Source organism: Gouania willdenowi, chromosome 1 (genome assembly GCF_900634775.1).
Source record: "Gouania willdenowi chromosome 1, fGouWil2.1, whole genome shotgun sequence".
NCBI classification, from domain to species: domain Eukaryota; kingdom Metazoa; phylum Chordata; class Actinopteri; order Blenniiformes; family Gobiesocidae; genus Gouania; species Gouania willdenowi.
In genome coordinates this window covers 20,830,852-20,857,287 of record NC_041044.1, presented here as the reverse complement: position 1 = coordinate 20,857,287, position 26,436 = coordinate 20,830,852, and the positions used below count along the sequence as shown (strand labels likewise).

Here is a 26,436-nt window from a genome sequence, read left to right as displayed (position 1 = left end):
TCCCTTAAAATTGGTTATTTTCAAGTGCAGCTGACAATTCAAAAATAAATTTAGTTGTGTCCTCTCAGTTTATTGGCCTCATTTTACTGGAAGTGACTGGAGGAAGTTAATATATTGGAAGTTCATTTTGAAAGTTCATGACTTGTTCATTAAGGGAAATAGTTGCCAAATGTAGTGTAGAATCCTACCTTTCAGAGTGGATTATCAATTATGGACACATTAAAAAAGGAAGCAGATTGAACATAAAGCAGACTGGACATTGCTCAGGTTTGTATACATTTAAATGCATCTATATCTTACGATATACTATATTTTAATAACACATAGTACACTAATAGATGCTATAGACCAGTGGTGTGGAAACCTTTTTCATAGGTGGCCAAATACAGAAAAAATGTGAAGTACCCAGCCACTACAGAAAGTAAAGAGAGGCAGAAGACTTTGACCAACATACTCGGAGCACAGCAGACCGCAGAGCAAAGAATAGAGAATGCAGGTGTCTGTAGCAGTTTGTGAGCCCCTGTGAGACACATTCACGCTCGTCTGTGTGCACAATGATGATGGTACCACAATCGACTCTGCTGTGTGTCCATTAAGTTTATAACTGAGCAAGCAATACAATAATAACTCTTTAAAGTTGTTTATTCCCAGTACACTTGATTTATTTGACATGTGTTGAATAGCCAATCAGCCTCTGTCACTGAGAGAGTGAAGCCTGGTATACAGTATGCTTCTGCGTCAGGACCTACGCCGTCAACTGTAGTTCTGCGTAAAGGGAACACATGACACTAGGGGGCTGTGTGTGTGGTTACAGAGGAGCATTAAAAAACCCTTGTTTATCTTCCGGTCACAGAAAAAATGTTTCATGTATTTTAAGAATCTTAAAATGTAATTTATTTCTGGATTATAACTTACCTGCTGTACCTAACCATGTGTGTTTTGTAGGACACAAACATTAAAACATTCAAAACGTGCACTTTATTTTTCAATATAAACATATGCAACACCGAAACAAAGTATAACAGAGTATAGAACACACTGTCGAGCACTTCAGTCGACAGTCACACCGGGGGCGAGAGGGCCCCGACCCCACCTAAAGGCTGGAATACACTGTGCGATTTTATGAATCGTTGTACTCAGCTCCAGCTCAAACTGTGCGACTCATGTGCAGAGCCCAAATGTGCGCAGCTCACGTTGCATGTTCTCACACTGTACGGACGAACACTCTGACACAATCTCACTGCTCACACTGTAAGTTCATACACGACATGTCGGGGTCTTGTTTCCGGAAAGGCAACGTACAAATCAGAAGAAGAAGAACTCTGAAGAGTCGCCATTAAAACACACAAAGAATAACAACCCGGAAAGAGCTTTAAAAAACAAAAGGCGGCAAAATGATGGACCAGGAGCTGGATGGACAGACGTGGGCAATACAATTTTACAGCGGTCCTACGGTGTTCGCGCATGCGCAGTGTGAGAGTTTAAGGTAAGCCGGTCCGTGGCACTGCTTCAACTGTGTGATACCCTCACATATTTGATTTCCTTATGACCATACGATTGCTGATCGGGAGCTGGTCTTGAGGTGTTAATTGCTTTCTTGTGACCCCATGTATACTACACGATGCACGACACACGATCTGGCAGAGACTCGCACAATCCCAAAAAATAGACGCACGAGTGGAAAATCGGCTCAAAATTGGCAAAAATCGCAGTGTATGCCCGCCTTTAGAGCGGAGAGAGAGCAGAAAGGTAACCTGGTCCACGGCCCCGGGAAGCAGCGAGTTTGGAGTGCGACAGAGCTTTAAACTATAGTTGCATGATATCCACATACCCACGGTACCCCATGCTGCCAAATGGTATTGGTTCCTACTACACTAGAAATTCTACACAACGGTACTACCGTGGATTACGATACTACCGGTGCTAGTTTCCACTACATAGTGGTGCCTCTACTCTCCTCCCGCTTCTCACTGCACGCTATTCACTTGAAAAACATACCCAACATGGCAAACCACTGCAACTCCGAACACCACAGCTGCTGAATGATTGGCTGTTTGCCTGTTACTGGTGACGTCCGGAGATATGCTAGGTTGTTTCCGCACGCTGGATCCGCCCGTCTGTTAGCTGATTGGCTGTTCCTGTGTTTCTGCACCAGCATGAAAGAACTGATGACAGCTCCGCTTTGACAGAAACTCGCTTCAAAACAACAAGCTAAAGTTTTGTCTCGCCTGGACGCGTGCACAGCTTGCAGTCACAAACACGAGACAACACATGGCAGAAGCACCGGGCCCGAGTGGTGGTGGCGTCTTTGTCAGTGGCATCACTAATTTAGCTCAAAAAACCAAACTTCAAAAGTTTGGTCTAGTATTGCCTGGTATAGTATTGTGGTTACTCATTTTGGTATTGTGACAACTCTACTTCAAACATAACGTCACGTCTGCCCCTCTGGCAGTCACCACAGCATGTTAGTCATTATTTATTGTTAACGAAACACACACACAAACACACTGTGGATACAGGGACGAGGCAGAGTAGCGATAATAACAGTAAACACACACCTGAATCGGTTATGGCAGCTCTGCCTAGCACAGGTGTAGTATTCTACTCAAGTAAAAGTACTGTTACTTGATTGAAATTGTACTCAAGTACAAGTAAGTCATACACAGGGTTTAAAGCAAAAAAAAAAAAGACGTTATTTGGAGTCTTTTGTTATTCTATCATAACAAGTCCGCTTTATAGGTCTGTTTTTAAGGAAAAATGTCAGTGCAAAAGGAGGAAATGTAATTGGAGACATGTGATGTTTTTTTTCACACATTTAAGTAGAACCTATCAAAGGAAACTGGTGTATTTTGGTGTGGCTTATTTACACTGAAATGACAATTACGTCTTCTTGTGAATTTTTTATTGAACAAAATTTAATAAAAACCCACATTTACGTAAACAAACAAAAGTCCCATGTGTTGCACATTAAAGGCACCATATGTAGTTTGTACTATTACTATTTTAATAAAGACATTACAATTACAATCCAACTTTTGTTGCCAGAATCTTACCTGCCTGTGACACATATAGCTCCTAAACAGTGATTACTCATGCAGTCCACCTGCTGGGGTCTTTGTACTACGTATGACTAGTTACTTTTGTAGTGCCATTTTAAACGAATGTGTGGTGCTATTTTTTGTTTGGATTTCACCTAAGAAACTGGCAACCCAAATGAGAGATTCATTCAACTCTCTGATTAGATAATCTGCTTGAAAAATATACACAAAAATAATGTGGACATCATGTCCATTGTATTTTGAATTAAGAATAAATCCACTTTAAACTTTTGATCAGACAAGGCCAAATATGATTTGTGCGTGTTAACCTATTATCTGGAGACACAGGTAAAAGATGTAGATGTAATTTAAAACTGAAATATGTTCTTCAGATATCACATTATTATTATTTATATTATTTTTTGCACTAAAGCCAAATAGCTCCAGCTGTGCTAAGCCTGACACCCACTTTCAGAGCTGGCTTTGTGTGTAGCTTCGGATTGGTGGTGGATAAGGACTTTTTTGCCATTACTCCCATATTTCAATTTCTTGTGGCAAACTACGCACATACATGCACCTGCTACCATCATTTTCTTACACCATGACCGCAGCAAAATGCCATCTCTCCCATTTTGTCAAGCCATGCGCATCTCCACTTATTTTTTACTCCATTATCAACCCTTGCCACTTTCAAAAACAGCAAGTCGATGCTGACATGCTAGGTTAGCTTGAATAAACTTTTTATCAAAATTAGACCCACTCCACTTCAGACCCCACCTGTCAGATCAACTTGTGCGCGTCAATTGGCTGTAATTGTCACGTCGATACCTGCCGAATATGGGCATGTGGAAGCCTGATAAGTTTGGTTCGGTCAACAAGGCCCGCGCATCACGGAATTATCACCTTCAAAGTTTTATTTGCCTAATGAGCCTGATAAGAAATGTGTGCTTAGTTTAGTGTTAAATAGCATACCTTCAGTCCACCAGCTTGTTCCCGGCCGCTCCTTTCACTCTTCCCTCAGTCTTTCTTTTCCCATTATCCTCGTGAAAAGCTCCATAGGCACACACTATAGTCCTCTGTCTTAAGGCTCAAACATACTCAGGCGGACTCAGCGCAGACTGTCGGCGCTCCTCGGACCTCATATACTCGAGCGGACTTGGAACAAAACATCACATAGTGGTTTCCTGTGAAATTCCTTTCCCCACAATCCTACAGTTCCCACAATTCTTTGCGCGCTGTTTACTTTTTCAGTCATGGCATCCTACACTGACAACGAGGAAGAGGAGCTGCTTTGGAGCATATTTTACCAAATTTGCCCGATCTTCTCGGCGGTGCGGGAGTGCAAAACCATTATCTGTGGCTGAGCTGAGCTCACCGGAGCTGTGCATCACCCACAGGGCACACATTGCGTTGCGGAGAAGGGTGATGTGTTGACGGAAATCCGTCGTGGAGACGAAAAACTTTAAACCCTGGTCCTACATAAAATAATCAAGTACAAGTAAAAGGTAGCTCAATTAGATAGTACTCAAAGAAAAAGTAACTAGTTCCTTTGACTCTTCACTTTTTTTTTTTTGGTAATAAATCTTGCCACGGTTGCATACAGTAAACATAAATAAATACATTTAAAAAGGGATGAGACTTAATCCTGCACAATTGGAACTTAATTTATTTTCCACAAAAGCATCTGTATAAAATAAAAGGTTTATCAAAATGTACAATGCTTTTCAAAATAAAATAACACCAATTAATACATTTTCAGGCTCTAAATATAGCTACAATTAAGAACTCTGAAAACAGTGCCACGCCAAATGTGCCATGTCGGTAATAACATAATAGGTAGAAATAGGGATGTCCCAATCAGGGTTTTTTGCCCCTGAGTCCGAGTCCTTTGATTTTGAGAATTGACTGATACCGAGTACCGATCCGATACTTCTATAATACAGTAAAAAGATAAAGAAGAGCAAAAAAACAGATCCAGGATTATTTATTTCATTCACCTTTTTTTAACATTCAACCCTAAACAGAGCCCTTCTGTGACGTAGCTTGATCAATCAAGCAATACATTTAAAGGAGACATATCATGCTTTTAAATCCTTCCTTTTTATACAGTATATAAATCATACACTTGTGGTCTATATAAAGTGGAACTGCAATGCTTGGGTCTGAATTCCTCATTATTATAGCTCCACAGGCCCCTTTTCTACCCCTTTTCTGATGTGCTTCTGAGAGCAACTCGTTTTGGTGCGGTCTCTTTAAATGCAAATGAGACACTTCATACCCCGCCCCCTCTCCAGGTTGCAGAGGTGACACTCGGTTCAACTCCACCCTGTTCGGCCATTTTTGTAGTTTGATAGAAGAGATACGATTGTCTAGTGCAGGGGTGTCCAATTCCGGTCCTCGAGGGCCACTATCCAGCATGTTTTAGATGTTTCCTTCTTCCAACACACCTGATTCAAATGATCAACTCCTCATCCAGCTCTGCAGAAGCCTGATAACAATCCTAATCATTTGAATCAGGTGTGTTGGAAGAGAGAAACATCTAAAACATGCTGGATAGTGGCCCTCGAGGACCGGAATTGGACACCCCTGGTCTAGCGGCACAGAAAATGTTTATTCACACGTTATTTATAAAATGTCAACAACGGAAAACTTGTCCATCCAGCCTTACATGTTAGAGCCAGAGTATGACCCGGCGGAGCGAGATAAATATGCATTTAAGGGGTAAAAAAGTGGATTTCGCATGATATGTCCCCTTTAAATGAATTTCACTTTAGACTATATTACAAAATTAAATATTAAATAAAAATGTCTAATATAAAAATGAACCTCCGCTCTGCATCCAACTTGCTCTGCCAACCAAACAACAGACAGGGCTCCTCTTTCTGACACAAGTTCTTCTGTGTCATCATGTTCTACTAGTTCTGTAGCTTCAGAGCTTTCTTATCCATTTACACCATAACCAAAGCACTACTGTTTACCTTCCCAGAGCAACATTGAAAAAGCTCCGGTCTGATGCGGCGCAGCGTTGCGTTCCGAACGTTGTGTAATCAATATACCGGTACGGCGGTATATTAAAAATTTATATCATAATGAAAATATACACCGGTATTTGGTATAAACCCGGTATACCGCCCACCCCTATAATGATAATAAATATACAAATATATCCGGGTCCTGATCGGAAGATAACGTCCGATTCCGATCGAGTCTGAAACTACGTGATCGGGCCCGATTTACCCAGTAACGTTTGGGTGTAGATATTAAACAAATTACTTTACTTCTTTAAAAAAGGAACATGTTGAATTACTGATTTAAAAATACTTTCAAAAAAGTACAAGTACCCATGAAAGCTACTCAATCAAAGTAACGTGAGTACTGTAATCTATTATGTTCACCTCTGCCGTCTAGTGGTAGAACAAGAAAGTGCAATAACAACACATGTTTTATGTCTGGGGCCATACTTTTTCTAAGATTTTTCTAATCTTCTCTGTTGGCCAATTAACAATGGACAACGGGTAGCATTTGTATTTCTGAAAGCCATTTGTCAGCAGTTCTTAAAAAGCATTATGTGTCAGTGTCAAGAAAGGCTTCAATGTGATTCTCCAGAATAAAACACATTCAACCAAGCAACAACCCACAGCAGGAAACGGTACGTTAATGTATATTCACTGGAGATAAAAGAGATTCTGTGCATTTTGTATGAACAGCCCTTACACACACACACACACACAACAGCTCACGGTCTATTAGGCGAGATACAATTATACTGGGTGACCTGGAGATCACCTATAGGAAATGAAAAGCATAACAAAAAAAACTAGTCAAAAATGAAAGAGCGAAGATTGCCTGTCCATACACAACTTTGAATGCATGTAGGTGAAGGACAGAAAAATATATTCCGACAAATCAATGAGTGAGACCCTGAAAGCATTAAGGTTGAAAAAAAACACATTCTCAGTTATTATGGCGAGTATTGCTTTCTTTTCATCATTACAATTTCCTGTGAGATCTATGATGTACTTATTATTATTTATTAATGGCCAACAACTTCTATACATTTATTTTGCAAAAAACGTATAAAAATTAAGACACTACTTACGTACAGAAAGACCAAAGAACTGTTTCCTATAATCAAACACATCAAATAATATAGCCACAAATGTAACACGCCTAAGCCTGGTGCAGCAGCATCCATGGATTGGTTTCTTTTCCTGTTTCATCTTTTATGCTGATCTGATAGTGCCTTTTTATAGCAGAATACTCATTAGTCAGTCTGAGTCCTGTTTGGCATGAAAAGATCACAGAGCCACAAGCAGGGATGAAACTGCCTTACCTGAGACTCAAGGTCAGTCGTTCATCTTTAGCCCTCAGAAGGTCCCCGACTGAAAATGTAGCACTGCCCAGGAAGCTGCTCTGGAAATACAAAAAATGTAAAATCAAATTAAGTGATAAGCACTGAAAATATAATACATCTATGGTAAACAAAACTTTTTTAACTTTCACTGATTTTTAGAGCAACCCAAAGCAGCACAAGTCGTTTTGACTGAAAAAGCTGCTAAATGATCCTGAATGCTTCACCTCCCATAGAACTCAATGGGCTGAAATGGCCGATTCGCGTTTTCAATGACGTCATTTCAACATGGCTGCACACAGGCTCTCAAATGGTAAGTTAGTCCGATTTTTAAAAGTTAATGAAAAGAATATGGTGCAAAATAATGCGTTTTGTTAGGCATAGATCTTCCTATAAGGACATTTCAAAGGTTTTAGGCCACATTCGTAAAAACAGTTGAAGGATCCCTTTACCTATGGTTTCAGTCATTAGCAGAGTTGGAGGTGAGATTTTTTTTCTGCTGAGTCACTGATTGAAACTAAAAATAAAGTAACCACACCTGCCACAGATTGTGCTAAAAATATGATGCAGCAGAGAGATGTAGCAGCAGAGTGTTGCAGCATTACAGCATGTTTGACAATGCCTTAGCTTATGACTTTTAAGTTTGGCTCACACTGAGGGGAGGTGTAGTTTAGCACTGACCTAGCAGTGGCTACAAGTGACTGGGTTTAATTCAATGCAAACTACCAAGGAGAAAAAAAAACAATAGATCTGCGTTCTTGTAAAGGAAATATCAATTGAAAAGAAGCACTTTGAACAAATACTGAACCTTTGTTGTTCAGAGTTGCTTATACATTACATTCATGTTGCCATGACAAAATACACAGTTTCAGCAATAAAAAAGTATCATGAATAACTCAGAATAGTATGTATATATACTGTCAAACCATTAAAAATTTTAATCGCATGATTTTTCTGAGTTAATCGAGATTAATCATGATTACAGTCCCCTTTTTCACTGCCCGAACAACACATGCCTGCTTGAGCCTTGATATGAGCATGATATGTTGGCACACCAGAAATGGGTCAGGAAAAGAAAAAGGTGTTGGAGGAGGTCATCAGAGAGAGAGAGAGATGATCCATTGTAAACACACTCTCATGGGCATGCACAGTCCTATGCACACGCACACACACACAGAATTAAGTCCTATACCTGAAAATAACTCGATCAACACAACACAGTCGGTTGTGCTACAGCAAGTGTGGGCGACGTCTGTGCCAAGGACACAGACCGCTGTAAAGAACCCTGAAACATGAGGTTCATAATTAACTGCAGGTGCAGAGGTGAGTTCACAGATTCCTACACCGTGGTGGTAAATTACTTTAAAGGCCTCAGTAGCCAAGAGTCAAATGTATCAGCAGCTAGATTCATGTCTCATGTTATTGGGATTCTTTTCATTACAGTTTTTTCAAACTTTTTTTTTTCTGTGAAACAAAAACACAAAGGAATTGCAACAATTAGCTTTTTATTTTATCTTACTTGCCTTTTTTTTGGTGTTTTTGCAATAAATAGAAAAGTGTTTCAAGCTTAATGAATGTGTTTATCATGGCTACTGATAAAAGACAAAGTTTATCGACAGAGAAATTGAAAATGAACTACAAGCTTTTTGTTTTTTTGGGTTTATCTTTTATTATTCATTTTTTTAATAACACATTACAGCTAGATTTCCTCAACCATGATCAACAATTTGCAGTAACTTGGAGCCCAAGAAATGTTTTACTTTTTCTGAAAGCTTCAACAATCGCCTTTTTACTCTCTATACAAAGACTTTCATAAATCATTGATTTTCAGGCATTGCCAAAAGGAAAGGATACACCTGAAGGGGGGAGTAGTTAGACAAATGACACCCAATTCTAATAAAAACTAGATCTACTTTAGAATACAGATGAAGCTACATATCTTGAATATACACATTTGGTATGCCATCCCAAAACGTATGAATGCTAAGAACAACTTATAATTCCCTTAAAACTTAGGATCCAGCAATCCCATTAATCTTCGATCTTATTAACGTTCAAGTCTGAGATACATTTTCCTTCTACATTTACCATTGACTAATAGCTAAATTAATTAATGCCTGTGGAAAAAAAAATATAGAATTTACATTAAATATGGCATAAAGAAGCACAAACAACTTGTGCACTTGTGTAAAATAATTTACCTGTTGTGTGAAAAAATAAAAAAGAGACATCAGTTTGGATCATTTACTGATAGGAATTTGTTTTAACATTTATTTTTCATCAATAAAAAAATAGTAACTTGAAAGGGGCGGATTCACTAAAGGTTTAGGGGTATTAAAATGTGTGCAAATGTCACTCCACACGCTAATAAGCCGTACAAACCCCAGGGAATCAGGTGCTGCTGCACGTCACAATATGCCTTCAATCCATTTAGCGCGTTTCCCCACTAATGAATATGTATAGTAGGCGGAGCTCACAAGGGGCGCAAAAAAAATGGGAGGAGGACATGCAAATAAATAATGCAGTGGGCACAATGCAATTCATCAAGTCTGGAACTGTTTGCGGTGATTGTCTTAGCACAGGAAAATAGTACAAGCAGGTGCAAACACACACGCAGACATTAGCTGCAGTACATGTTGACACAAAACACAGTGGAGATGGAAAAAAAAGGCTCCAGTTAACCTTTCTAGTATAAGAAAATGATTCAAATAAAACAATAGTCAATACTAACAGCCAATGAATGAGAAAATAAACCGTGAGTAAAATGTGTGTGAGGGAAAGAAAAAGCTTCACACCCGCGGTGGTGCGTGTGTGGAGTCGCTGCGGTGGAGAGAGGGTGCTGCTGTGCGCTATAGACGCTTCAGTGATGTTTTGACAGTCAAACTCTGGAGTTGCGTTGATGGAAGGAGGATCAGGCAAAATCAGCTGATCAGATGCATAATTTACGCAGTGATGGCGCAATGTTCACATATGAGAGTCCAAACCTATTTTTCATGGAGCAAAGTTAGAGAACCTGACGGAGCAGCCACATTAAATTAGGGTGGAAAATATCATTAGGTTTTAAAGTTGTTGTGTTTTTTTTAAAACAGGGAAGTCCATCTGTCTCCAATTTAACTTCCTCAAATGTCATTGTGTGCATCTGTGCACTCACTTCTCCACATTGAACGAGCAAACGCCCATTTAAAAAGGGCGTTCTCCACCACTTCTGCACATGTACTAACCATTGCTGCAATCTTAAAGAATTACTCGCAGCAGATGAGGAGACTGCTTCACCAAAGGATTTAGGGATGCAACTGGTTAACCACCCTTTATTTCAGATCATAGTGAATCCGTCCCCGAGAGTGCAAACCTCTGCCAAGCACCAAATCTCCTATTTACCAGATATTGCCAGTTATCTGGATCAGTGATCGTTATCATTGTACGATGTTCATTGAAACTTTGAAGGCTTTTAAGACATTTCCATCACCTGGCTGTGATGTTCTATGCTCAAAACAGAAAGTGAAATGGAACTAATGACCAGCAAGATGTGTTGTAGAACCAGCACAGACAGCTGAACATTGGGATTTATCAATTTTCAAAAAAACGGATCCAGATTTGGGATACTGATTCAAATGAAATATATATATATATTATATATATATATATAATATTATATATATATATAAAGCTGATCACTTGCTCCTTATCCCATTTTGGATAGTTCCTGAAAAATAATTATAATCTGTTCATTAGTTTTATCTGTTCACAGACAAAAACAATTACCAGCTAAAACATAACCTCCTTGGCGGAGGTAATGATAGATACAGCCTAGTAGTAGGGTGTGACCCACACTTCATGGATAACTTGTCTTATTGCGAAGACCTTTAGTTGTAGGCAAAGCTCTAATGTTGGAAAAAAGGTTATGAAAACCTTTGTGAAGGTGAAGTAATTATGCCATTAAAAATAGGATGATGGATGATGTTACACCAATTAGGAATTTTGGTTCAGAGGGCAGGTTTCACGCCCCCACCTACAAACACAGTACCTGCTGACACGTCACATGACAGCTGCTAGTCCCACCGCATGACTCATTCCATTTTTATGACTTCTCTATTTACTTTTAAAACCTTTTTATTTAAGTATAGCTCTACATCTGTTTTTAATCTTGCTTCCTCTCTGTTTCTAATAGTGCTTTGCTTTTTATTCCACTCCCCTGTTTTGGTCTTGCGGCAGTCTCCTCCGATCAGATAAAAAAGGGCATCCTGTCTACTGACCTTTCTTCTCAATCTTTTCCTCCCCAGCACTTTTCTTTGTACCCATTTAAAATCTCTGCATACATACTGCCACAAACACATTCTCCTTCCTGATTTACTCACAAGCAACCAAACACACATACATGCCAACAGAAAATGAGGAACAGACAAAAACACAAGGTCAGTGCTGTGGGGGAAAAGCACTGTGACAAAAAAAAAAAATAGCTATGGAGAGGGTTTAAGGACATCTCAAATTTACAGTGACACATTTCCAGGAATAACATTCAGTCACAAGTTTATAAGGCAGAGTACAATGTCCTCAGGAAATAAAGAGTTGGATCCCTAATATGCTAATGTGCGTAACGTCTTGTTCTTTAACACTGATCGAATATGCCTGTTCCCTGTATGCCCTGATAACCTAAACCACGTAACACAGAAGGCATTACCCAATGTTGTGGGAACATCAAATCCCAACGCAGCCATTACTTGGAGAAGACACAGCGTATAGAAAATAGTCTCAGAAACCCATTCATTAGCATTTTCTATAGACCCGCACAATGAAGGCTTTAAAAGTAATGAAACTCTGGAGAGTGCAGTCTAAAGGGCTACACCGCAGAAAGATAAGGTAAAAATAAAGTGCAGGGTGAAAAAAGAACACAAATGATGCTTTGCTGGGATACATTAATATTGCTCATGATGGCCCCAAACTGTTGCTATCTCTGTTCCTCTCTCTAGTGTCTATTCTTCTTCTCACCTTTTCTCAACCATACCTGAGACACTCTCTGTTGATGCCAGAGCTTTTAGGAAACATTTTTAGTTTTCTCAAAATCCCTGCAATATATTTATGTCCTATCATTGTGGGTTTACTATGCTTTGCAGGGGGACAATTAAGTACAAAGACAAAATGAGGAAAAAAAAAAAGAGGAAAAAAAGCCAAAGAGCAATAAAAGTTACACTTTTACGACTTATAAGGAGATCAAATGCAACAAATTAGTGATGTGCAAAAACTGAAAAACATCATTATGCAGACAACACATCTGGAAGCAATCCAGAGCTCCTGTCTGTGGAGGCAACACTGTCTGCATATCAGTCGGCAGCTGTAAACAGTCCAACTAAAGAAGTGGATCTATTGATTTTTTCAACACCCTAAGGGACAAACACGCACACGCATCCCCTGTCATTTTGTTCCTATGGTTTTAAATTGCTGAAACTACTCAGAGGAGAGGACATCAATTCCCATTCCCATAATTAAATGACATTTTAAATAGGATGGCAGCAGCGATAATGTGCGTCGGTTTATGAATAAGAACAGATTTACACTGAGGTCACTCTTGTCTACATGAATGCATGGCTTCCCTGCTTCAAACAGGGCACTACAAATTGGCCTAATTAAGTCATTAGGCTTGTCATGACATGCCATTTATTCTAGCATGAAAATGTATGCACTCAGGCTAAAATTATCACACAAGGAAGTTGAAATTGTGCAATCACACATGCATGCCCCAGGCCAACTTACAGTTAAACACAATCCTAGCAGCTGTAGATGTGGAAGCCAGCAAGAAAAGAAGAGAATGAAGGAAGTCTGACAGGAAAAGGGACAGAAATAAACACCAAAAAAAAGACTAAAAGTAATGCTTCTTCCTAAAGAGCTCTTCAGTGGTTGTTTTGCATTTCTTCTTCAATCCCTCGGTCAAAGTAACTCCATGATCATCGTCTAGTTGCTGTTTAAAGCTCAGCAGACGCGCACGCTGTCAGAATCACTGGAGACACGCTGACACACATCGCATTCTACGTTGTGACTGAAAACTGGCTGAGGCTGAGCTACTGGTGATATTGCTGCAGCTTAATGTTAAGCAAGAGCATAGCGAGAGAGCGAGAGAGCGAGAGAGAGAGAGAGAGAGGAGAGAGGAGAAGTAGGCGACAAATAGAGACACTGAGGGAATCGAGGCGGGAGAAGGAAAAGGAGGGTTAAACAACAGACATCCACAGAAAGAAAGGAAAGAACACACTCAATGAATGGGTAGAAAGCTCTAGCTACAGAAAACCAGGTAGAGGGACGTCCTGTGTGTGACACTTTGTTGTTTGCAGTCTGTGACTCAGAGGACCAACAGGAACAGACATACTTATGATGGCTGCAGAAATTAACCTTTAGTACGATGCTACAGTACATGACACATGAAAAAACACAGATACTGATGAAGACCAGAGAGCTTTTCAAAGCTCTCCTCATGTTAGAATTAATCAATTTGTAAATATTGTCACCGTCCACTGAGAATAAGAAGAAATACCACTGATGTGTTTTTGGACACATACATCAGAGGTAAAGTGCCACCAAGGGTTTAAGTGAATAAGCCCAAACCTTGGATTAAGTGAGGTTTAATTTACCCATGCTGGCACATGGGAATGAGTAATACTATCAGAACAAAGGCCAAGCCTTACTCAGTCCCTTATCATCCTGAGCAGCTACACAAGCAAACACAATAGGACACATAAGTACAAAACACAGTTGAACTCAAAAAGCCCACTGGAGGTCGCTGCAGTAAGGAGGCACCCATTCTTACTACGTCTTAATAAGTCTTAGCTACTGTCAGATTTAAATAACTTTTGTTAAAAAATTGCACTACCGGCGCATTCTGACTACACACCTGAACTCATGCAGACAACTGCTGCCAAATCTGTTTGTGTATTCTTAGCAGGTTCCTGCTTATTTTTGTCTGCGATTACTGATGTGTTTTGTGTCCTTTCTTTGTATTCCATCCAACTATACATTTCAGCACACAATAGGAATTAGTCAGAGTTTTGCAGGAACAGCATGCATGGAGAATCCAAGATCAAAGCTCCTTCACAATACGATTCGAGCACAGTGCAATAGGAGCATATTTAATGCCACACTTTGAAGTTCAACATTTCTGACATATTCAAAAGCATTCCAACTGCGAGTTCCTGAAGAGTAGACGAAGGCATGCTAGGAATAGCTCGTACTAATTACCTATTGGGGCTAATGTGTCAGTTAAACAAAAAGCCATAAATACACACACTATAATTACATTAAGCATAACTTACCGCTGACCACTGTCACTGCAGCAATGTACACACATTACTCATCAGCCTCATAAAAATCTGCCAGCAATAAATGTATTGGTTTTTGAAAAGATGACAAAACAAATGCCTTTGGCAGCTTACATTTTGGTTTGGATTCCACCCAGGACCTGAAAAATGGTTCAGCCCGCGATGCCCCGAAAGAGCACAATCCAAAACCATAAGCTCATCTGCTGCAACTTTTTAGATTCCTCACCTGTTTTTCCTTCAATCTATGTTTCCCCCATTATTACAGCTTCGGTTTGATAGTCTCTAGTTCGACATGAAGTGCCTGTTGACAAAGCAGTTTCATTCTAAATGAGAAATGATAAATGTGTTCTCTCTGATTTATTGGCAAAAACAAAATGAAATCCTTTGAGTTTTGGAGTTTTGGGTCATAATACCCAGGAACACATCTGTTCTGCCAATATGTCCATTGAACATATTTTGAATATATAGATATTCTACATACGCTGCCAACCCTCACACATTCGCTGTGAGAGTCACACAATTGGTTGATTTCATGCCACACCCCAAAGTTCTCACAAGTACGGTTCTCACTCCTGTACGGTAGGACTGTGTCGGCAGTGTACAATATTGGAGGGGAGGGGCTACAAACACAGACAATACAGTGTAAAGGAGAGGAAAGTGAGTGTTTGTTCACATTTGAATATGATAGACAGTTTCAAGCTGTTTTTTCTTCAGCCACACATGAGTGGTCAATATGCGTGGCTGCATATGTATGTGTCCAATAAGGAGTGGAGAGAGGCACGGATACACACACAGTGCACTCTCAGTGTTGTGCACAGAAGAGAAGGAAGGGAGAGGTGATGAGCACTGATCACACAAGCTTTACAAACAACCTGCACACAGAAGATCAGTGCATCCATCACTGACCCTAAACTGGCCTTTTAGTACTATAGCACTTTGATGACAAATATACAAAAAAAAACATTTTATCAATGACAGATGAAATAGAATAAAATGAAGATTTATTAGAAAAGTAATGCATAATCAATTTCAATTCATGACTTAAACAATAGCCACTTTTTTTGCTAAACAACTGAGAAATCAGGTGCAGTGATCAAAATGCAGTGCAAAGCTGTGCTTTAGGTCACCAAAATAAGGGCCTTAGACCACACCCTATCGGCTGATGAGGGAGCCCTTCAAATGACTCGGCCAATCAGAATGGGCAGGTAACTGAAATAGGGAAATAGTATGTCCTTGTCCATTTCCCACATCTTTTGGAGCAGGAAATTGTAATTGCCTTACTCTACTCGCCATGTGAACGTCACCTTGTGAATTTCACGTGGTGAGAGCAAATATCTATACGCCTCTGCTTCAATCATGCTGTTCTCCTCTATCAATTGAAAAACTGGCGCTTGTTGTTGTCTCCTTCCCACAATGCTAATGTAGCATGCATATTGTGTTTCTTCTGAGGTGTAGATTTGTTTTCCCAAGCACATTTTTTCTCCATGAAAGCAAGAACTTCTAAGAATCATCTGATCATTTTTACCTGTGCTTTATAAATAACTAAAATACTTTAAGTTTATGTTAAGTCGGAAACTTACCATTACCGCATTACAGGTACTTTATCCGTCTCTCATAGACAAACTGAACTTATGCATCAATTTGGACTTTTTTTGTCGGAAAACCTGCCATTACACCTGCACTACCAAAAGGACTTTTGAAGAGCAGCCAATAGTAAGGCCCAAAACATCTCATGGAAGATCTGGTTTGTAAAAAAAAAGATCTGATTGGCTGAACAATACCATCATGGTACTTATTTTCTACAGCTTGAATACAGAGCTAAGAGAAGGTGCAGAGGTCAAGTGTTCTCTCATAACACGTGTAAAATGCTGGAAGGTTTTTATAGATTTTTGACCAAATCACTATTTCCACTAGCCTTGTACTGAAGAACAAAGCAAAGGCAGAAAAGGCTGAGGTTCATTTAAAGGAATTCAAAGGCTCAACAGGAACATGGAAGACTGACAAGGTTCTGTTAGGCTGGTAATGATTTAGTTCATCTTTGTTATAATAGGTTTTTGGCCTTAATTTTATCATTCAGTTGATGTTTAGGATCACCAGGCTATGCTCATCTTTCTGCATCTTTGGCCACATTAAAGGCCACATAATTCTGCTGTTAAATACTGTATTTAAAAAATTGACATAAAAGAAATAAATTATATTGGCTATAGCCTTAGTTTAAAAAAAAAAAAAAAATATTATATATATATATATATATATATATATAGATGTTTTTTGTTGTGGTTTTTTTGCACCAAAATGACATTACAAGCAGTAAAAATTACAGGTTCATAATTTATCAAGGTGTTTCATCTGTGTGACAATATCTCAGTGATAGTTCTTATCTTTCTTTAATGTCAACAAGTGTAAATTATAGGGATGTAACGATTAATCGTAAGGCAGTTAAAAATCGATTCATAGGTATCACAGTTGATATCGATTTTCTGAAAATTGAATCGCAGTACTTTTTTTAACCAGCAGAGGCATCCACGCGTGTAGGCCGCGGGCGGAGTCTGCCAATACTTTCTTTCTGGCCGCCTTCTACTCTTAAATATGTTAATAAATGATTCATTACCCCTTTAGCACCGAAAGAATATCTGTAATATTACTTGAATATCTGTAAAAGTCTCGTTTTTCTATTAGCTCTGTCTGCTAGCATAGCTTCTCTTCTTCACTGCTAGAATAGCTGCATGCCAACCGACCACTGTGTCACCAGCGCCCTCTGCTGGTCCAAACAAATATGACATAAATCAGTACAATCACGTTTTTTTGTTTTTTTTTTAAGTCCAATTGTTAAGGCACAAAATACATTTTCAGTTGCACTTTTAAAAAGAAAAAGAACTATTATGCAGTTTTGCATTGTTTATTATAGAACCAGAATTTAAATTAATAGGATTCATTTTCATTTGTATTATTCCTTTATTTATTTCATTCAAGATTTATTTTTAGTTAAATTGCATTGTTTTGAATAGTATATCAAGGAATTCTTTTGACAATGAAAAATAAAAGGAAAATAGTACCGTATTTTCTTTGTCTGCAGTCCCATTTTGTAAAATAAATCGTGAGAGAATCGTATCGTGAACCCAGTATCGTGAATCGAATCGTATCGGGAGTTGAGTGAATCGTTACATCCCTAGTAAATTACAATGAAAATGTTGATTTGGCACAATTGTTAATTTAAGAGATTGACTAGCAGTACTAACAACAGCAAATGCAATACAGAGCAAACACTAAGACTGAACGAATATCCTACTCTACAAAATAAAGTTCCTGTCTTACAGTCCTGTCATTACTAAATGGATTTTGTATCTCAGTTAGACTGCTACTGAAGTCAAACAACTCACGGAAGTGAAATAAGCAAATATGACAATCAAATTTATTCATTGTTCCACCTTAATGAGTATCCTCACAGTTTGACACTTCAAAACAGATTCTCACTAATTCAATTTACTTTTTTAAACTACGTTTTCTTCGTACATCACTCTGCAGTGGCAGAACTGGCTTCTAAACCAAAACAGAAAATTCATTGCACATCATTCTGCAACATCAAAGACTGCAAAGCAAATTAAAGTGTCTGTGAGTGTGTGTATTTTTAGATTACTGATGGTTTCATGAGCTGAAATTACGAATTTTGTAAAGCAATGTCCCAGCTAACCAAAACATATGTTCACCCAGGAGGTAAATACTCACATACTCACTTTTTTAGGGATCAGATCTGTTTAGAATGTTGTGATTCTTCCTGTTACTAGAGTTGGAAAAAGCCATAAGTAATACAAGCATTATCGCTGCAATGGCACTCATAAAAAAGGTCACTTCATTTTAAGATCATTTACAGAATGTGCTCACTAGTGTTCTTTAGCTTGTCAATGCTTGTCCCCAAACAAGATTAGCCCACTATCTCACATTCCCTTTTCTTCTGCCCTTTATCTCTTTCACACTTTGTTAACCTTTGGTTCTGCTCTTATGATAACCAGATGACTGCAGCGGGAGCACAAGTTGCATTTACAGAAAATCAAACTCCAAACACCGCTAATCTCCATTGTGCAGAAGTAAGAAGCAAAAGTAGTTCTTCTCTCTTCTGGGCCTGTACTCTCCAGTGACGTGCAGTCAGTGTAGGTGGGGGAAAATGAATCCATCTACTTGACTGCTCTATAAATTATATTTTTGTATGATTTCAACAGTTTTATGGTGACAATGGCTGAATTTACGTATTGAAAAAGAGCGAGGGTGAAGCAGCCAATCAGAGCATGCCAGTTGCTTTCTCTCTTTATATCGTGGATGTACCGTATTTTCCTATTATTTATTATTATCCTACTATTTTTTTTCATTTAAAGATGAGGGTGTGGCCAAGGTGTGCTCTATGTGTGAATTTTTCAGTCGGTCTGCACAAATTGCTGCTGTCGGAAGGCAGACATACCAACAGTCACCCCGAAAGCGGAATGACTGAACTGTAATAGCTACTGAACATCCCGGTGAACTGAACCATTAGAAACGAGAAAAGGGAAAGCACTCAAAGCTTTAATAACAGGACAAATGCATCATGGTTCGCGTGCCGGACAGCAGAAGTCATACATCTGTTGAATATTAGTTTTTATTTTCTATTTTCCTAAAATAAGATCGCTGATTGTTTGAATAAAAAGCAAATACTAATAATCAATTGAAGTTTCTGGACCGGGGAGCAGTGCTTGCTCATATGCAATGACGGTGGGAAGAGCGTATAAAAAGTACAATAAGGTTTAAAATGTAAGATATCTCAGCCAGTTTTTAATAATAAGAAACAATAAACGGCATTAAGTTTGCTGATGGAGAAGCTTAAGTGAAAAGATCTGACACACACACACACACACACAGAGCGAGTGCTGGAACAGCCTGGATATAGTAAAAAGTACCGGTAGCTAGTTTGTAAAAGAAGGAAACCATAAAGCATAAAGTTGCAAAATCACTATGTTGGGTTCTGACTCAGAGTCCGGACTCGGCGTGGATTGCTCCTAAGGCTGAGCAGTGTATCAGTCTGGATCCAGTAAAAACTGACTATAAAAAGCTGTAAATGGACTGAAGGCAGTGAGGAGGTGAGTTCATGTTGAGATGAAACGTATTAGCTGACACTCATCACAATACGCGTAAATACACGGAAATCTCTGTTAACCGAAGGGGAGTCTAGCAGCCCACCTACCTGCACGTTCTGATTGCTGAGTCATTTGAAGGGCATCATCATCAGCCAATAGAGTGGCGGCCTATGTGATGGTGCGGCTTTTACTGGGAAAATTGTAAAATTATTGGAACATGGCCAATACAGGGTGAGCTCTTATAGAAAAAAGATTGACTACTCATTTACTGCACATACAGACATTCCGCAGTGCGTATACTATATTTAATGAATGTGTGAGACATATTCAGTTTTTCGGACGGCTGCATCATCTTTTAAATGTGCAGTTGAAAATGACAGTGTGAGCCAGACATTAAGAGGACTCATAGACAGGAGGCAGTTTTCAGCTTTAAGGAGACTTGCAGAGAGCAGGCGTGACCTTTCCCACCATTAGTCCCCTAAACAAGACCCTTAAACCCCAAACTTCATAAGATCACTCACAATTTTCATTTTATTAACAAAAGAGAAATCAGCCCCAAAAAAGACTACAACCAAAAAACATTAATTTTATTCAAATGTTTTTAAACCTTATATATATATATGAATCTGTTTTTTGGCCATTGAATTATTGAAACATATGGATAGGATTAAAGCATAATCAAGCTTTTAACAACAACTAAATGTTTCAATTATTTAAAAAAAAAAAACAAATATATATATATAATCAGAATCAGAATGTTTATTGTTGAATGTATTCAAACTCGTACAATTTCAGTGCAAGAACTTACAATACAGTATATGCAACTTCTTGCAATTGCAGGATACAATAAATTCAAAGTTAACGTAGAAGCAAATAACTGCTCCCTATTTACAAATTTACAAATGTAGAATGATATAAAAAAAAAAAAATGCATTTAAGCATCTATTCGTGTTCATAGGTTTGTGCATCTGACTTCAGAGGAGTCGGTGCCTCACCGCACGTCACTGGTGTAACTCTCTGCTTTGCTCCATAAACTTTTAATGGTAAATCCCGCTGCAAACTAGGGGATAAAATCAAGGTTATAGTCTGTAAACATGATTTTAAAGGAGGTCTAAAGACGATGGCGCCTCGTTCAAACTCCTCCTCTATTGACCAGCACTACAACAGAGTTACAGCAGTGCATATTTTAAAGCTGTTTTGATGGAGCGGCGTTTTAATAGACTTCTTTTCTCTGTCCAGCACAGCAATGCAATTACAATTAGCAAGTAATTAATCATTGTCTCTTTGTTGTACACTTATTACAGGCTGATGGAGGCTGTGGTCACAAACGTATTCTGCTTTGATTAAGCTAAGAGCTACAATGTAGAGAATGGATGGCAAGTTTTAAACTCATTTGGGAATGGAAGAGTTTTCTTCGTTAAAAACTGAGGATTTTTGTCCAGATTAAACCAGGATTGGAATAGGTCATTGAACTCTTTCTCAAACATAGAGAAAATCTTACTTGCCTTGTATTTTGTTACACAAATTTTGTTTTTGTTTTAATTTTACAAACACCAGGAAAGCATATCTTAGGCTCACAATGAACAATAGGCATGTAATTTTGTACATAGCGAAGAAATAACAGGGTTCTCAGTAAGATTTCCTCTACATAGCTGTAGTCTGATGAAAGGTAGTCTGCATGTTGCAATTCCCCTCCCCTTATGTAACAGCATAAAGCTCCCAGTTCACCCCAAAGCTATGGGATACTCTGCTCCTGCTCCTCACATGCACAGTCCAAACAATGACGGTACATTATGCCAGATCATGCCTTGACAATCAATAGCTCTCTTCTGCAGAAGAAGGGAAGCTAAACAGCTAGGATCAAACCGACTCTTCTCAACCCTTAAAGAGTGGGAGACCATTACTGAGAACAATTGTGCAGCCCAGAGGTGGTAACAGCCAAGACAGAGAGAAAGACAGAGATTGATGCTGCATGAGCTCTGGAGGGTTTGCTCCTCTATAAATCTACCGTGCAACAGACAAAACTAGACTTGAGTGCATCCTCTCGAAACAGAAGGGTCGGACCTCTACAAGCTGAGCCCTGAGGCTACGACCAAACCTCAGTACTCTAAAACATTAATCACTCAGCGAGCAGGACTATTTGTTATGATACATTTCAAGTTGAAGTAAAAGGATCAAATCTTTGTGGGGAGTGTTTTCTAATGAACTACTTTTTCTCTCAGTCTGGGAATCATCAGATAGAGACGGTTTAGACACTGGTCGACACATGTCCTGCAGGTATTGCATGTTCTTTCTCAGCATGCAAGGGTTTACTCAAAAGCATTGTCTAGGTAACATCTAAATCAGGGGTCACCAACCTTTCTGAAAGTGTGAGCTACTTCATAGGTACTGTATACAGTAGTCCCTCTTTTATTGCGTGGGTTATGTTCTAAAAATAACCTGTAATAGGTGAAATCCGCAAAGTAGTCAGCTTATTATTTAATTATTAAACATGTTTTAAGGCTGTAAAACCCCTCACCACACACTTTAGACACTTTTCTCAGACAGGAATGAACATTTCTCTCTTGTTTAAACACTCTCAAAGTTCAAACCTTCGTAGATTTTAAATTATAACCTGTTTTCAAACATACAGCGCTTCAGAGTCACACTACTAGTGATCAGACATTGATGCCGAAAACAAAAAGAGTCTTTGTTGATGATGACGTCAGGCCGTCAACATGGACACCGGTCTGTTCACGCATTCAACCATGGAGTAGAAGCTGTGTGTGACCACCTGGAGCTGTATGACACGGTCTTTATAACCGGGACTGGACTAGGAAGGATTAGGAGTGGAGGAGAATCAGCGAGTAGGTGGTAGTAGCAGGTAAAAGTTCTCTCTGTAGCACTGAGCTAGCATAGCATTAGCCGCTAATCACACCGGCTTTTTTCACTGGTGGTTTATGTTTATGAGAGGAGAAAAAAGAGCACAGCTCCTCGCTTCAGCAGGCAGTGAAACTCACCGAGTTGGATGTGTCGCTGGTGGGTGAACGCAGCATTATATATAAAAAAAAATGCATCTAAAATTGCACTGTAAAAAAAATACGCAAAACACAGATGCCGCGAAAGGTGAACCGCAATATAGCGAGGGACCACTGTAGTCCAAGGGCTACCATATATATATATATATATATATATATATATATATATATGTATAAAACATACCACTGACTATACACCAGATCTGCAATATACATTTGTCACATGTTTCAGTGAAAATAAATTTAAATTACATTTAAAGATGTTTAATTCAATACTAAACGACTTTCTCACCAGCATCTAACTACTTAGTAATAACTACATCTCATATATATGTATCTTTCTGAGCGTCAATCCTGGAAAGTAAATCAGATTTTAGATACAGCTCATTGGTGACTAGAGCTCCAAAGGGCACCTCACATGGTCCATGAGGGCTACCGGGTGCCCGCGGAAACCATGTTGATGACCCCTGGTGTAAATGACATATTTGTGGGATGTTGTAATGTCTAAGCAATAGAGCAACACCACCTTGAGTTAGCAAGTGGGTGTAGGAAATAACTCGAGCTTTAATATATTTAATTGTTTGAGCAAAGAGTTCTCCAGACAGGTTATCCACTTTTCTCCAAATAAAAGTAGCAACAATTTTTGTTGACTGTTAGAGTGACGTTGCAGAAAATGGAGCCAAGAAGGCCAAACACTTAACATCCCAACAGCAAACCTCGAGAAACGTTCGCCTTTATCGAGGAGAAGTTTACGGATAGGCATCCGCAGCAAATTCACGACTCGCTTTACCTTGACAAAGCTAACAACACAATGCAGAGAAGCGTGGGAGAGGTGCAACTGCTGCAAGCTATTTTTGTTCCGCAGCTCATCAAAGACATTGGTTACCTTATTGACATATTTGCTGCTTCACCTAGAAACAACATCATTTTTTTTCAACTAAATATACTGCTTGTGCAAAATGCACAATTTGTCCTTGGCCAGCTGTGAGATAACAGCTGAATAGATTTAGTAAGGACTTCTTTTTGTGTAGCTCATCAATAGCACATAAAATTGTTTTTTTTTTTTTCAAGAGAGTGAAGAGAGTGATAAAATCAAAACATAAATTTTAGTTATTCCTGGGGGAGCTCAAAACATTTCTGAGGTTATTCATCGTCCATGTAGTCTTCTTAGGTGCTCAGTTTTAGAAAAGGCGCAGGCTGACTTTAATTAAACCTCTACTTTTCTCAGTAAAAACAGAATATAAGAAAGCTAGGAATACTCTACCTTAATTCATTCATACTTCATAGAGAGAAAATATGATGGAAAAACAAAAATGGCGGAGGGCCGAATGCTATAAAAACAAGTGTTCCCTTCTGAAAACCTTATAGGACACATTTTTTATCACTGTCATGAAATTCCTATTTCATTTGAACATATTTGTTCTGTTTTAATTGTATGCACAGAGCATGGCTGTAAAGAGCCGAGAACAACCTACATACACAGTCACAAATCCTTTTGGTCATACGCTCACACACACATACAAAGTCAGAGCCTAGTCTGGCTGGAAAGCCCATCAGCGGCTCACTTAGCAATGGAAAATAGCTGCTTTACACACACATGCACACACAAACACACACAAACAGAACATTCATCAGCACTTTCCACTAGTGCTTTCCTCAAAGGAATCCGTTGCACTGCAAAATTCCACAGAAAGGCAAAGGCAGGGAGCGGGAGATTTCTTAAGCACTTTTTTAACCTGCTATTCTCTGAAAATGAGCAGAAGAACAAGGGTAAATGTATAATGAGCTTCTTTTTACAGTCAAAAACGATCACAGGCATCCGGGATCTAATTTACTTTTGACCTAATATTTCATGTGGCTGATTAATGCAAGTGACAATACCAATCACTGATAGAATCAATAGAAAATCAAGGTGGTGTTACAAGAGCTTAAAGCTGAGCAGAATGGAGGAATAAAACAGAGAATACATTTTCATATTGTGTCAGAAAATTGGCCAATACAAATTCCATCTTGAGGACATTAGCGATAACATGAGAAAATGGGTCGAAGATGTGGTGGGCAAAGAGCAGGATTCCTAAAAACATTAGCACCAGGTTGTTACTCTGTGCTTCTGCTTGATGGGGCCATTCCCCAAGCCCCATTTATATGCATGTCACCAACATGCACAAATCACATTCCAGTGCACATATACACTGCAACACAAATACGATTCAAATAAGTCAATTAAACTATAAACAATAAGCATATTTTCTATGGCCACAGGTTGTATAAAATCAAGCACCTTGACAGATGGAAGAGTCGCTGTGAGGTGCTCAGTGAATCCATGCATGCTACTGTAATAGTTTGCCACCTGTCCAAGAGCTTCATCCAGTGCTAGAGGGAGGCTATTATAAAATGGGAAACCAATACAACTAAAATGTTTCTACTAAGTAGTAAACAAAGTAAAATCTCACAGCTGAATTGCAGAAATCTAAGTACAGAGCTGAAATCTAAATCTACTGCAGTCTACCTACATCGACTTACAAACCTGAAGTGAACTTTACAATAGCTAAAGAACAGTGTGGCAGGAGTTTGTGACAATTCCATAATTTGAGTCAACTTCAAAAATGGTCAAACCTAGGGCTGTAGGGCTATAATCAAGCAGCCCTCGTCAAACCATTAGTTTTCTGGTTTATAGATGAATGGATCCTTTCCAAAAATAAATAGAAAATAAATATTGCTTTCAAGGCAATTTAAAGAGTAAGTGTAAGCTTTGTGTGCAACCACGGTATCGCGTTCTTTTCGAGTTCTGTCAAACAAAGCTCATTTATGCAATAACTCCCATGTTTTTTACCCATAAAAGTAAAGGGCTTCTCCTGATGTCTGGTGGTTTTGCCACCAGACATCTCATCAGCAGCTTTTATTACCAAGCGGCTCTGCTTAGATGTACTTTGTTGCATTAAATTACCCAGCACTGTCCCCCAACTATTACCACAAAAAGTGTATACTGTACTCCCACCTAACCAACCCAACGATTGTACCAGTTACTAACAATTGTAATTATTTGGAACAGCAATACATCTCTAAAATTAAGTGTTAATAAATATCAAGAATAAGGAATATGAAAGGAAAAACAAAGTAATTAAAGCTTTTATGAATTCTGTACACGTTTACAGGGTATGTTTACATGATACTGTACATTTCCAGTACATTTGGACTTCCACATCACTCCAGTGTGGCCTGTTTCACAACTTAAAGCCATTTGCCAACTGTCAGTGTACTGTATAGGCCTCGTCTGTTTCAAACTTTCAATTATCAAGGATCAGGGGTTTTTTTTATTCTAACGCTCTCTTTAAACAGGCTACAGGTGTAATTGGTATGAAAACTAGGAAAGCTTTGTTTTGAGAGAACATTGTACTCAATTGGTGTAGAGCTTCATAAGGAATAATTATTTTTAATTTATTAAAATGTCAAATTTACTCCTTGTGGAAGCCAAATCCTGTTCAGCGTTTGGAGGCTTGCCATTAAGCATATAATCTGCATTTATAAAAAGTGCCACGGTGCTTTTAATGATTAAATTGATTTAGAAACTCTATACAAAAAAGATCGACTTCACAGTAATACAAGCCGTCTACTTTCCAATTTCTC

The 26,436-nt window shown here is 38.8% G+C and overlaps 1 protein-coding gene across 5 annotated transcripts in view; it reads right to left on the bottom strand.

Annotated features, from left to right (window-relative positions):
• The window catches only part of inpp4b (inositol polyphosphate-4-phosphatase type II B), a 330,847-nt gene that overhangs the window by 135,077 nt on the left and 169,334 nt on the right, over positions 1–26,436 (bottom strand). For 4 of the 5 annotated variants that reach the window (XM_028466420.1, XM_028466336.1, XM_028466506.1 and 1 more), the window contains one exon: positions 7,372–7,451. In XM_028466420.1, coding sequence (XP_028322221.1) covers positions 7,372–7,451 — 80 coding nt within the window. Of the gene's footprint in view, positions 1–7,371; positions 7,452–18,424; positions 18,486–26,436 lie in introns of those variants that run through there. The other variant, XM_028466756.1, reaches the window with a different exon arrangement.